The sequence below is a fragment of the Plectropomus leopardus genome, chromosome 11, assembly GCF_008729295.1.
Source record: "Plectropomus leopardus isolate mb chromosome 11, YSFRI_Pleo_2.0, whole genome shotgun sequence".
In the NCBI taxonomy this organism is placed as follows: domain Eukaryota; kingdom Metazoa; phylum Chordata; class Actinopteri; order Perciformes; family Serranidae; genus Plectropomus; species Plectropomus leopardus.
Genome location: NC_056473.1, coordinates 34,307,395 through 34,321,053, shown reverse-complemented (window position 1 = coordinate 34,321,053; position 13,659 = coordinate 34,307,395). Strand labels below are relative to the sequence as shown.

Genomic DNA, 13,659 nt, shown 5'->3' with positions numbered 1-13,659 from the left:
ATGAGACAGGCCTGGACAAAAATGATGGTACCCCTAGAAAAGACTGAAAATAATGTGACCAAAGGGACATGTTAATCCAAGGTGTGTCCACTAATTAGCATCACAGGTGTCTACAATCTTGTAATCAGTCAGTGGGCCTATATATAGGGCTACAGGTAGTCACTGTGCTGTTTGGTGACATGGTGTGTACCACACTCAACATGGACCAGAGGAAGCAAAGGAAAGAGTTGTCTCAGGAGATTAGAAAGAAAATTATAGACAAGCATGTTAAAGGTAAAGGCTATAAGACCATCTCCAAGCAGCTTGATGTTCCTGTGACTACAGTTGCACATATTATTCAGAAATTTAAGATCCATGGGACTGTAGCCAACCTCCCTGGACGTGGCTGCAGGAGGAAAATTGATGACAAATCAAAGAGACGGATAATAAGACTGGTAACAAAAGAGCCCAGAAAAACTTCTAAGGAGATTAAAGGTGAACTTCAAGCTCAAGGAACATCAGTGTCAGATCGCACCATCCGTCGTTGTTTGAGCCAAAGTGGACTTAATGGGAGACGACCAAGGAGGACACCATTGTTGAAAACAAATCATAAAAAAGCCAGACTGGAATTTGCCAAACTACATGTTGACAAGCCACAAAGCTTCTGGGAGAATGTCCTATGGACAGATGAGACAAAAATGGAACTTTTTGCCAAGACACATCAGCTCTATGTTCACAGACGCAAAAATGAAGCATATCAAGAAAAGAACACTGTCCCTACTGTGAAACATGGAGGAGGCTCTGTTATGTTCTGGGGCTGCTTTGCTGCATCTGGCACAGGGTGTCTTGAATCTGTGCAGGGTACAATGAAATCTCAAGACTATCAAGGGATTCTAGAGAGAAATGTGCTGGCCAGTGTCAGAAAGCTCGGTCTCAGTCGCAGGTCATGGGTCTTGCAACAGGACAATGACCCAAAACACACAGCTAAAAACACCCAAGAATGGCTAAGAGGAAAACATTGGACTATTCTAAAGTGGCCTTCTATGAGCCCTGACCTAAATCCTATTGAGCATCTTTGGAAAGAGCTGAAACATGCCGTCTGGAAAAGGCACCCTTCAAACCTGAGACAACTGGAGCAGTTTGCTCATGAGGAGTGGACCAAAATACCTGCTGAGAGGTGCAGAAGTCTCATTGACAGTTACAGGAATTGTTTGATTGCAGTGATTGCCTCAAAAGGTTGTGCAACAAAATATTAAGTTAAGGGTACCATCATTTTTGTCCAGGCCTGTTTCATGATTTTATTTTTTTAAACAATTCTGTTGAAGCATGGTTGAAAAGCAATGTCTGACTTTAATTGGTTAAATTTCATAGAATTTTTATTTATTATAACTTTTGTCAGATTGAAGTTATTTCTGTGACCATTGTGAGTTTTTCTTTCATTAACCGAAGGGTACCAACAATTTTGTCCACGTGTGTATATTCTATTCTTGTTGATTACCATCATAAATGTGATTAAAGAAGTATTTCACTGGCTCAACCAAGGTCGCTTCTGCAGCAGAAAAACAAATTTTCAAAACAAAATTCTTTTGAAATTGGCGCTACATGACTACAGAAAACGGAGAAAAAGAACGCTTTTCATCAAGAGGTAGAAAAACTACAACTACCAGAAGCTACGCCCTGATCCGACCAATAAACACTAGTGGGTGACATAATGTGGAGCAGCCTGTTCTCAATCTGAGCTCATCAAATAGAGCCACTACAGTGATTTCAGCGTACGAGCATGACGCCAAAGGAGACCTTCCACGTCCAATCGTAACGCGGCTGGACGGCGTCAGATAAGAATGCACTCGGGCAGAACCAGTGGCTTCGTTGTTGTATGCTGGCAGATGGCTGAACAGCACTCGATGCTTCCACATGCAACGCACACTTGAGAATGCGGCCAGACAAAAGCAGTCGCGTGCACATGAAACGCTGAAGGACGGCGTCAGATAACAACACTGCCGGTAACAACATATATAAGAAGTGCGAGTGCATTCGTTGATGTCATGGTAACAGTATCCTGGAGCGTAAACAGCTGACGCAAAAGGAAACCTAAAACACACAAGTAGACGCAGAAGGTCACTGACGGAGCAGCACCATGTGACAAGCTGTGAGAATCTCTGTTTATATTTGATTGTGTTGCTTTATTTTACCATTGAGTTTCTCGACAGATTATCGGCCTGACCGACTGTCTGACCGATATTTGGCATTTTGCCTATTATTTATATTTCCATTTTATTTTAATGATTTTAATGAAAAAGTGTTCGTATCACACTGAACCGACACCAGGGAAGGCAGTCTGCAATACATGCAAAAAAAGTGTCAGCATGGGAGGAACTTATACTTTGTAAAACCTCAGGGAGCTATTTTTATTCAATTATTTTTTATCAAATTTTCACTTAACTTTATATTTAAAATAAAATGTTGCAGGGAACCTGCTGTGTATGATGTTTAAAGTTTCTGTTTTGATTATACATTTGCTAAATGCATTTGAACAAATTTTGTTTGTTATATTTCAAATTCTAAATTTTGACGAATAGCATTTTCATTTTATTTTAAATGCATATTGGTTACAAATATCGGTTATTGATCTCATTAGGTACTAACCATCGGTATCGGTCCTGAAAAACCGATATCAGTCGACCCTAACATGGATGTATTAAGAGACCTGGATACAGTACTGTCAGTGGGGCCCTGTTTATTCCTATAAGAGCCGCTCATTGGAGGATGAAGTGGTTTAACTGCAACATATAACATCACTCAGATAATCTGTGCAGCTTCTGCATCATCGGGCCCTTGCTAAGCGGGGCGCCCGGCGGAGTGGCTGACTTCCTGTTTAGTGCTCCGTTAGCTTGAATGTGCATTAAATAATTGAATCTGAAACAGAATTTCAAAATGTTGTTGCATCAAATTGATTAAATCCAAAACAGTCACATCCTGGTGCTCAAGTATGAGGAGAGAAGTTCCCACTGTTTAGTTTTCGGGTGTGTAATGAACATTACAGCCTCACAGGGGCCAAAACGTCTGTACACAGACCAGAGGAGCTCAGAAACCTGCTTCGTCTGGAGTCCAGGTGAGACCGAAATCTGACTGGACTGAGAGCGAAAACATGAAGAGTGTTTGGAGCTCAGCTGTGTGTGTGTGTGTGTGTGTGTGTGTGTGTGTGTGTGTGTGTGTGTGTGTGTGCGTGTGTGTGCGTGTGTGTGCGTGTGTGTGCTGTATATGAGAGACTAACTCCCATCACTGTTACATAACAGCCTCATCTCCTCGCTGTATCAGCCTGTGCTGCAGAATGAGAAACACCGCTCGGGGCGGGTGGCGGTGGTGTTTGTCGGAGCTGAGGGTCACTCTTCCCCCGTTACATAAAACGAGGAGTTCTTCTTCTTCTGTCTGCGATCCGCTCGGCGCTGTTTGCATTTCAAAGCCGCGGCTCCGCTGTGGTTCAGTTTCAGGTAACCGTGTTAAGGAGGCTTTTCACCGACAACTGCGCGTTCATTTCATCTTCAAAAGCTCAACGATAATCCAATTAGGAGTCAAGAGTGAAGGCGCAGCGGGCTGTAAACGCGGAGCTTCCGGTAAACTGAGTATTAGCTCTGAACACTCTTCATGTCTCTAATTCAGCCTTCAGGTGTTTTGATGCTGTAAAACAACAAACAGCATATTAAGCTGCTGCAGGGCTGATTCAGAAGATGCAGCTCTGCAGAAGCTGAGAAATTCTGCAGATTAAAGAACTTCAAAATCAACCGCCAGAATAACATTTAAGTCCAAAATGAAAAGTCCTGCAAGTCTGAGGCCATGGCTCTCTGCTAAAAACAGTGGATTGTCCCTCTTGGGTGGTGAGAGAGTTACAGCCCCAAAATAAAGAGCTCAAGTGTCTCTGATGAGGGTAAAACAGATGATGAGATTTCGACCTCGTATTCCTGTATTTATTCTGTTGACACCGACCCTGGCTGCAGTACACAGTATGTACTGATATGAGCCTGTGCCCTTTAGACACATGCTTACAATGAACTTTTAGTTACTGAGAATCAACCACAAGTTAACAGGAATCAGTTAAAATGTGGTTCTCTAATAACTTTCTCAAACTCAATAAAACTGAGGCTCTTCGTCTTCACTACAAAACCACTCTGGTCAAATCCTTTTCAATCACCATCAATAACTGCATATTTCCTCCCCCAACTCAAGTGTCCGGTGTCATCCTCACCAGCAGATATTATTCAAGTAACACATCAAGAATATCACTCTGTCGACATATTTCCACCTACGCCGTAACAGTTTGACATTTTTTAATTTCTTCAAGGCCAAACGGAGACACTCTGAACGAAGTGTGGGCATTTTAAGCAGAAATGCTATTCGCTGGAAACTATTCGACAATTATTTTAACTGTAACAACTGTACTGACAGGTGTTCACTCCATCGGTCTGGTTGCTTAGCAATGATAGCTGTCACAGCAGCTCGCCACAGCTGTTGCCATGGGGGGTCAAAATGACTTCGCGTGGTGGTTGGAGGTATAATTTTTTTTTTCTTTTTGTCCCACAGCGCCAAAAATTCAGTAGATGATTTTTAACACAATTATAGGAAAAGTTAAGAACAGAGACTTGTGGGGGTTTGCTTTAATAGCGTTACATGCATTTGAAAACGTGAGGGCGTAATAATGATGCTCCCTGGTGGTTTTGGTTTGAAATGAACTTGAGAACTCAGAACTCACACAGAACTTTCTGATGGCTGAAGAAGTCTCTGCATGTTTCTGTTTGTGTGTATTGCAGCATATACTGACTCTCACAGCGCTGTAGTAAATTGCTGTACTGACCTTGTGTGGAGAAGATTGAGCCACACACATTTTACCGGAGCCTGGTAACAACGGGAGACTACTAACGCCAATAATACTTGCATGAATTGATGTAATCGAGTTATTTCCAGGCGCCGGGGAAAAAAAACGATGTCTCTCTCTCTCCATCTCTCTCTTTTTTTCAAGACAAAACCATATTTGGATTAACTACTCGATTGTTCTAATGTTAATGCCTACTCGAATTTTCGAAAATCACCGCCCATCACTACTCTGAACAGAGCAGGAGGAAGAGGGACTCACTGTGGTCTGGAGGCTTCAGCTTGGTCCGTCTGCAGCTTCTCTCCTCCCTCCACCTCCATGGTGCAGTAAACGATGCGGTTTGGAGCCACAGACTTCAGACCCTGCACCTCCACGATCACAATCTGAACAACACCAGCAGGAGAACCGAACAGGAATCTTTAAATCACTTTATATGTCTGAGCAACAATCAAAAATATTCAGTTTATGACAATAATCAACAGCAAAAACTAATTTTACACATTTTACTGCACCCTCCGAAACCTGGATCAACATCGCTTTTCTTGCGCTGCGCTCAGAATTTCACGTGTATTTAAACTGAGAAAAAACATTGAATTTCTTCTGAAACCATGAGGAAAAAAAGAAATGAGCAACTCGGCAAGAAAAGCCCCACAAATTTCAAGAAATTTGTTGATTTTGAAAATGTTTATAAAAGCCAGGGGGGAAATGTCCAGAAAGGTATACCAACAAATAATCAATATATCAATATATAATTATTAAGATTATTAGCGGCGTCTTGCAGGTCATTTCCTTTCTTTTTCCATTTTATGGGTTTTTAAAAATTATTATTATCATTATTTTCAGGTAATTTTCTTATACTTTTGCTTGGTTTCAGGTCATTTCTTATGTTGCCTTTGGCTTCCTCACGTGTGTTTGTAAGAAATCATGCCAGTTCGTCCAGGTTTCAAAGGGTTAAATAGTTGAGCAAATAAACAAAAATAAGTTGCTCTGGTGCCTCCTTGCTTCATCCACTTCCATTTGTTGATTGCTGTTAACTTGTGATTGACTGAAATTGTTCATTCTCCTGCAGAATGCAAGAAATTAGCATAAGTATATGAATAAGTCAGGGAAACACAAATATAAAGAAGTCAGGGAAAAATATGCTGGAAAACTATATTCATAATTACTTTAATTATATCTTGAAAATTATGTCACAGAATTAATAACATTTTTTCAAATAATTTCCTTGTTTGTTTGTTTTTCACTTTTTGTTTTTCTTATTTTCAGGATTTTTTCTTGTAACTTTTGGCTAATTTTGTGCTGAATTTTTGGCCATTTCTTCCAAAGTTGCTCATTGCCCCTTTTCCTGTGTTTTTGAGAGAAATCAAGTCCATTTGCTCAGGTTTCAAATGGTTGAAACACTAATAGATGAGCAATTTTATGTAAATATTTGTCAATAACTGACAGGATTTCTTCTCTTGTATTTTTTCTCAACCACAAACCTAAATTACATGTCACATGTAATGAAATCACACATACAGCATCATTAGTTTGTGCATTTATCTTGTCAGCGAGCTGCCAGCAGAGCAGAAAAGTGGAGACACTCACCTCCAGAGTGAAGGACAGCACCACGTCAGACTTGGACAGGATGTCTGTCTCGTCTCCCATGTCCAGGAAGGAGTTGTTCATGGAGGAGCGTTTGAGCTTCTGTTTGAAGTCCGGACCTCCTTTGGACACCGGCAGACTCTCCAGGTTGGCCATGAGCAGGTTGACCGCCGAGCGCAGCTCCTCCACGTAGAGAGGCTCCATGTCAGCAGAGACGAACTTTGGGTATCTCTTCTCCTGCAGGACGGACAGTCTGTCAGTTAAAACCATAAACTGTATATAAAGATGGACGAAATGACAGCTCCCCCAAAGTGAGGTTATTCAATCTGGAGCGCCCCCTGGTGACCGACTACAGTACAGGTCTAAGACCCGCCCCTCCATGTTAGTGAACAGTCATAGGCTGAACTAAAAACTCAAAGCACACGCCAAATAAATGTTTCCCAAAGATGGTTTCTGTCACTGAAGGTGGTTCTCATCACTCTGATGTTTGTTCAAGTGTTTGTTTTTATTATAAGTTCAGTTTTAATGAGCAATTAAATGATATATTTCCACCATGATTGACAACTGTGACAGCCAATCTGTGTGCTCACATTCAATTGAGCTGCTTCACATCCCGATGCCGATGGTGCATATTTTCGGCCCGACTTGTTGGGTTTTTTGGGACCCGTTGGAAGCAGTCAGGCTGGGGTTGAGATTTAGACCTCTATGAAACAGTAATTCTGCTGTTTAACATCACGTAAACGTACTCAGTGTTAAAAAAATGAACAAAGGAAGTGCTGCTATAAACACGATCTGACATGACGAGTTTGGTTTAATTTTTAATAATAATGTGTTTTTCTCACCCTGGCTATCTTCTCGGCCAGCTGTAACCTTCCGTCCAGCTCTCTGCGGATCTGAGCCGCCTGCTCGTCCACGTTATCCAGCTGAGAAAATAAAAACAAACACATAAAGACTTTCATCAGTCAGCCAATCAGAGAGCGTCAGGATCAATAAACCAATCAAAAGCTGAAGGACAGACACAGCAGGAGAGGCTGAAGAGTGCATTTAAAAGAAGGCTCAGCTGAGTGATGATTAACCAGTGAGCACCTCAGGAGGTTAAAGACGACAGCAATTATCCAATCAGGAGTGAGAGTCTGAGATTAGTGTTTCACCATTTCACCGTGCCTCTCGACCAATCACAGAGGAGAGATGTTTCAAAATAGTTTATTATTATTTATGTAACTTTTTTCTTTTATAATGTCATTATTATTACTAATATTATGTCATATTTTTCGGGGGGGGGGGTGTATACTAACAATAGTTGTTTAGCTGTTTGGCATTAAAGTGTTTGAGTTGAAGTGAATAAGAAAACTCTAAACTTCCACACGTGGATTCAGTCTTTTTTTTTTCGTTAGGGATGCACGATATTAGATTTCCGATATGCCGATTTACCAACAAAAACAGTAAATTTGCTCAATATAAAACCAAAATCAAGGAGCTGAGAGGAGCTTCAGAGGTGACATTTCTTTGTGAGTTTGTCGTTTTGAGGGACCCCTTTACCTCACCTCCAACTGTTTAATTTTATTTTAGTGATGCAAATTCACAACTAGGTAATTATTTAAATCCAAATCTCGCCTAGGGCACCAAACTGTCAGAAGCCGGCCCTGCGTTCAGAGATCAGCATCAGCTAAATGCTCAGAAGGTCGTCGTGTCTCATCAGGCTGTAAGCTGCTCATGTTTCAAACAGCAGCGGAAACGTGATGACGTGATGGAGGCTGATGTCCTCGCTGCAGTTTCACCGTCACCAGAGGGGGCCCAACTGTTCGAGAGCTCCACGCTGAGACCAGAGATCAGCCGACAAGGAACTCGATGTCAGCGAGATTTTAGAGAGGAGATGAAAGCAGAGGGGAAAATTGAACGAGGTTTGCTTACTGGGCAGAAAACAGCGCCTCGTTACCCCGAATCTGCGATGAGCAGAGGCGTCTAAAAATGACAATCGGAGATAAAACAGCTCTGATGTAAAGTGGCCTGAAGGCAAAGAGACGAGTGGAACCTTCAGAGCCGATAACGCAGAGAAAAGATAAGCTCTTTAATTTGAGCCTGTTTCAAAATGGGTCCCAAAAAATCAGTTTAAAAAAAACGTCAGTGTCTCATTTACAGCAAACTTCCTTTGGTCTCACTGAGGAGTTATCCAGACCTGCAGCTGGAGAGAAAAACGAGCAGCAAGTTCGCTAAAAATCACACTTCAGACCACACCCTCCGCTGAGGGACTGACGACTTCACATGTTTGACTCTTCAGTCGGTTTGAAACTGACTCACGTCGACTGCAGCTCCCTTCGTGCCTCCGTTTGTAGTTTCTGACATTGCTGAGGGGATTTTCTGGAGTTGTTTGAGTTTGTTGTTGTTTGTTGTTTTAGGGTGAAAGGATCCTTCATCCTTCACGTCTTTGCTGTTTCAACTTCAGTCTTTAGAACCTTGATTTGATCAAAACCAGAAATCATGTGTCGTGGTTTAATTTTAATAAGTGAGTATCATGGCTAAGATACAAGGCAGGTTTTCATTAACCCTGAAATATAAAATACTCCTTACCACAAAAAAGTTTTCACACTCATCAGGTGGTATTTCAAGTGATTCAAAAAAGCCATTTTTCACAAATCTGCAAATGGAAACACTTTTTGCTTTTGTAGGTCACATGATGCTATGGTTATGAGTTTGTCCCTCGGGCATAATGCAGCAGACGCTACAAGAGTCAATGCAACTTTGTTCAAAAAGCCTTTTATCACAAATCACAGTTTGCGTCAGAGGGCCTTACAGCAGACGACGTCCGTCTGCCCTCAGACCCTCACATCCAAGAAAGAAAACCCCCCGAAAAAAAAACTATAATGGGGGAAAAATGGTAGAAACCTCAGGAAGAGCGACCGAGGAGGGATCCCTCCTCCAGGACAGACAGACATGCAACAGGTGTCGTAAAATACACTTCAATTACAATCGATGACGAAACGATACAGAGGAAAGAGAAAGAGAGGGAAGAAAAGAGAGAGAGGGAAAAGTGCATAGCAACAATAATGGTAACAATATTACAAACAATACAGGCCTACGTGGCCTTGGATTAGAAATAATGGCGGCTAATTTGGTGGCTGCAATAGAAATAAAGCTACTAATGTTTTGAACATCCATCGCCATGGTTACAGGGATGTTATCATCAGAGGAGAAGTCGTACAACATCACTCAGTGGAAACACAGTCGTCTCAACATTGTGTTTTATCCACATTTTGAAAATATCACTTAAGTCGCTCAAGAAATCCGCTTTGTTTTACACAAAGATGCAAATTTAAAGCTACATAACATCGACCTCTTCAGAAGTCTGCAGTTATTGAACAGTACGTGGAAGGATATTCAAGGAAGACTACCGTAACAATGTTATTACAGTCAACAAAATGTCATGACTTTTCCAAAACTTTCAATGATTTTAATAATTCCACGACTTTTCCAGGTTTTCTATGACTGCAGGACCCTTGTGTCCAAACAGGGACTGTTAGTTTGACCAGACCTGATCCAATAAAACGGTTGTTTCTGGTGGAATATAAACCGCTAAAACTGAGGTGGAGCAATTTAACGATTAATCGACGGGCTGTAAAACTTTGTCAAAATATATGCAATATGTCGCTGTGAGCTCCGACTGAAGATAAAAAGCATTTAGTATCGTTTGAATTAAGAAAAGTTTTTATGTTTCCTTTGAAAATAACAATTAATCTCACCTGAGAGAGACGAACGACGTTTTCAGCACTGGAGATATTTTAAAAATAGTTATTTAATAAATAATTTGGTTATTTGATGAAATAACATCGCAGCCTTCACCTCGTGTCACCACTTCCTGTCAGGCCTGACACCCGCCTGCACTAATTGCTGAGAGACGGAGATTCGTTCATGGTTGATTTGACAGTTTTCTTTCTGTCCAGTCCACAAAGTGTAGCAGAAACGCGCTGATGTGGATCCGCGTGCAGAGACACTGACATGAAAACCAGCAGACACGTTTAGTCATCCTCAGTCGTTACTGACGAGGTCTGCTGATCACCGAGACCTCATTAACTCAACACTGCCAGCCAGAAACAGGAATTCATTTTCAGAGTGATGGAAGTCAAACCAACATGCACACATTGGACAGAGTCACTTTTTTAAACTCTATTTTTATATTGTTTTTCATTTATTTAAGGTGTTTTTGAGCAAAAATTTCATTTTAAAAACTTGCTGTAATTAAAGCGATCTGAGAGGCGACTAGAGGTCGGCACCTCCTCTCGGGTCTGTTTTCAGGATTTAGAAAATCTAGTCTGTGACGGGAGACTCTGGCCAATCACAGCTGATTTCAGAAAAAGGGCGTTACTCTCGGCGTCGATGAAAGCTGGATTCAAAGAATCCTGCAGAGAAAGTTGCTTTTGCAGCTTTGGCAGCAACATCCTACACGGCAGAGCAACCAAAAACAAAAAGGACAACAAATCTAACAAGAAGAGTCTAAAGCTGCATTTACAGTCACTTCAAGGCGGGAAAATCGCACCATGATGCCACCTCGCCGTTCTGTATGAAACGTGGAGAGGGGGAGACAAGGTGGTCTGTTTAATAAGGAGAATATGTGTGAGAATATTACTTTTGTTAACATTTTGTGGGTTTTATTGTGTATTTATTTGACTGACAAGGTGAAAGTAAGCAACGCCGCACACGTCTACTGTCACATTTTGACATTTCAGCAAGGTATGAACTATTACATATCGCCCAAGCCTATTTGCAAACTTTACTCATGACTCTGATGCTTTAATTAATTTTTCAGTTCATTTCTGACTACATTTCCAAAAAGTGTGTTTCCATCTCGTGCTTTCATGCGGGTATTACTTTCTGTCAGGCACACTCTTTGTTGTTTATGATGCAGCGGCTCACTGAAGCACTAATGAAGAGGAAATGGAGGTTTTGCCACGTCAATCATTTGCTAAATATATTTCCATCATCCTTTCCCATCTGTGTCTTAAAAAGGTGGAAGCAAACGTTCTGATTAAAGGCTGACTGAATGAAGCTCGCCTCCAAATACCTGATGATAATAAAAGTTATTACCCAGAGGCGGTTTGTGCAGCGTCAGTCAGCGATTAACTTTTTGTGGTCGGAAAAACAACCACTGAACGCTTCTACTTTGTATTCCTGTTTGTGTCTCTGATTAATTACATCAAATCTAATTAACTGTGCAGAGATAACAGAGTCTGTCCGCCGCTCATCAGACTCTGTACAACATGTTTCAGTTCCACACTTTAGAAGAATTCACATTTACACGCGCAGAGCGGTTCTTTTATTGAATCATTTTGCTCCTGCGAGAGGACGAGGCAGACCGTCACTGACACACCCACAGTTTGGCCTCGTGTACTAAAATTAACGAGCAAGCACACACACGTAGATCAGAGCACATGCCGGCGTTGTTACCATGACTTCTTTTATGCGTTCTTTGTTGGCAGCGTCTCTAATTCTGCCTCACAGAGCATTTCTATGACAACCAGCCTTCATGCGACTCCGTTAAAGTCTGCAACATGTCGGAGAGGCTGCATGCACAAACTGTGAGACTCAAAGACGCATGCAGGGATGAGCTCGGTGAGCTCTGCAACACGCTCGGATCATGTTGCAGTTAAGGTGTTCAGACTGAAAGTGAGTTTGGGTGAAATCAAATTTTCAAGAGTGGAAATGGTTTTTGAGAAGCTTCTGAGATTTCGACTCAGATGAAGACACACCTTGTGTCGAAACATTATCCTCTAAGTTTGTTGCCTCGAGTCTGTGTGAACCAAATCTCTGGAGTCTGTCCTGACACGAGACTAGCGAGAGCACCGGAGAGACCTGAGGGTCCTTGTGAGGAATTTCCTCTTCCTTCATCCTTCCTTCGTTTAGTGTTTCAGTGCACTGATGTCTTTTTCGACTATTTTGTTTATTGCCAAACTGGAAAATATCCTTCAACAAATATCTTTCTCACAGGTATTTGATAACTACTTGCATTGTCGTCCGCTGATCTGAGACCAGATCGCGGGGACAGCAGACTAAGCAAAGCACTCCAGACGTCCCTCTCCCCAGCAAAGCTGTCCAGATATTTTAACTTTTATGCGCATCCTAAACTGCCGCAGCAAGAGAGGAGCGACCAAACGGCACGCAGTACCACAGGAAACAATGATTTTTCTTGCTTTTTCTTGGTGTGATCAGCTCAAGTATTTCTGCTCTACATAAAAGATTTGAGTATTTCGTCCAATGACAGAAGCACAGGAACAGTGAACGCAGCCCAAATAACAAACGTTACGGGTGAAATACTGCAGCTGGAGATACAGCGTTATTTCAGGTTTGACGAAATGAACAATGACAAACTGTCCAACTCTGTCCAAAAGAAGGACCGCTAAATGTCAACTTTTCTGGAACTCGGACAAAACAGTGTTGTGCTTTATGACAAATCACTAGTTTAAATAATCCCATAATGAACATTTAATCCTTGAATTGCCATAAATGGTTAAAATCAATCAATAATCAAAAGCTGAAATAAAAACAGTCTTTGGATGAGTGAAACTGTGCTTTTCACACCTGAATATTAATGAGCCAAAGCAACAAGTAACACTGACATGTTCTTTTTGATAAATGTGCGCTCTGAACATTAGTGATTACTGACGGTGGATTAGCGGTGACTCAGCGGCTTTCACATTTACAAAAGGCTCAAACAGCGAGTGACTCGTCACATGCCGAAATGAAGTGGTGTGGAAACGGACACAGCGGTGTGGAAACGGACACAGCGGGATCCGGCTCTGTGCTGCTCAGCTCTGGAGGGAACATTATACTCCGCAGTGTTTAGGAAGCTCCGTCACTGTGATCAGACATAAAGACCGTGAGAAAATAACAAAAAAATACCGTCTCACGGCTGTGTGGCTCTGCGCACCAGTCAGGTCACACTTACAGTCTCCTGTCTGGAGACCTGATGGCGGCAGAGGGGGGTTATATTTTATAATCAAACTCAAAACCTACCTTTTTTTAGTTGGCTTTTAATTGAAATTTACATATTTATTTTTTTGTTGACTGTTTATTTCTACATTTTGGTCGGTTTTACAAGATGATATATCATTTTATTATTTTTAACATATTTATCTAGTATTATACTTTTTGCCTTTTACCATTCATCTACTAATTAGAGTATTTTTTAAATTTATTTATTATTATCATTAGTAGTAGTACTACATGGTAAATGGATT

The 13,659-nt window shown here is 41.4% G+C and overlaps 1 protein-coding gene across 1 annotated transcript in view; it reads right to left on the bottom strand.

The window, feature by feature from the left end:
• cadps2 (Ca++-dependent secretion activator 2) overlaps window positions 1-13,659 on the bottom strand; it is a 187,322-nt gene that overhangs the window by 90,652 nt on the left and 83,011 nt on the right. Inside the window, 3 exon segments of the mRNA XM_042496456.1 lie at window positions 5,108-5,229; window positions 6,434-6,667; window positions 7,273-7,353. Of these exon segments, the coding sequence (XP_042352390.1) occupies window positions 5,108-5,229; window positions 6,434-6,667; window positions 7,273-7,353 (437 nt within the window).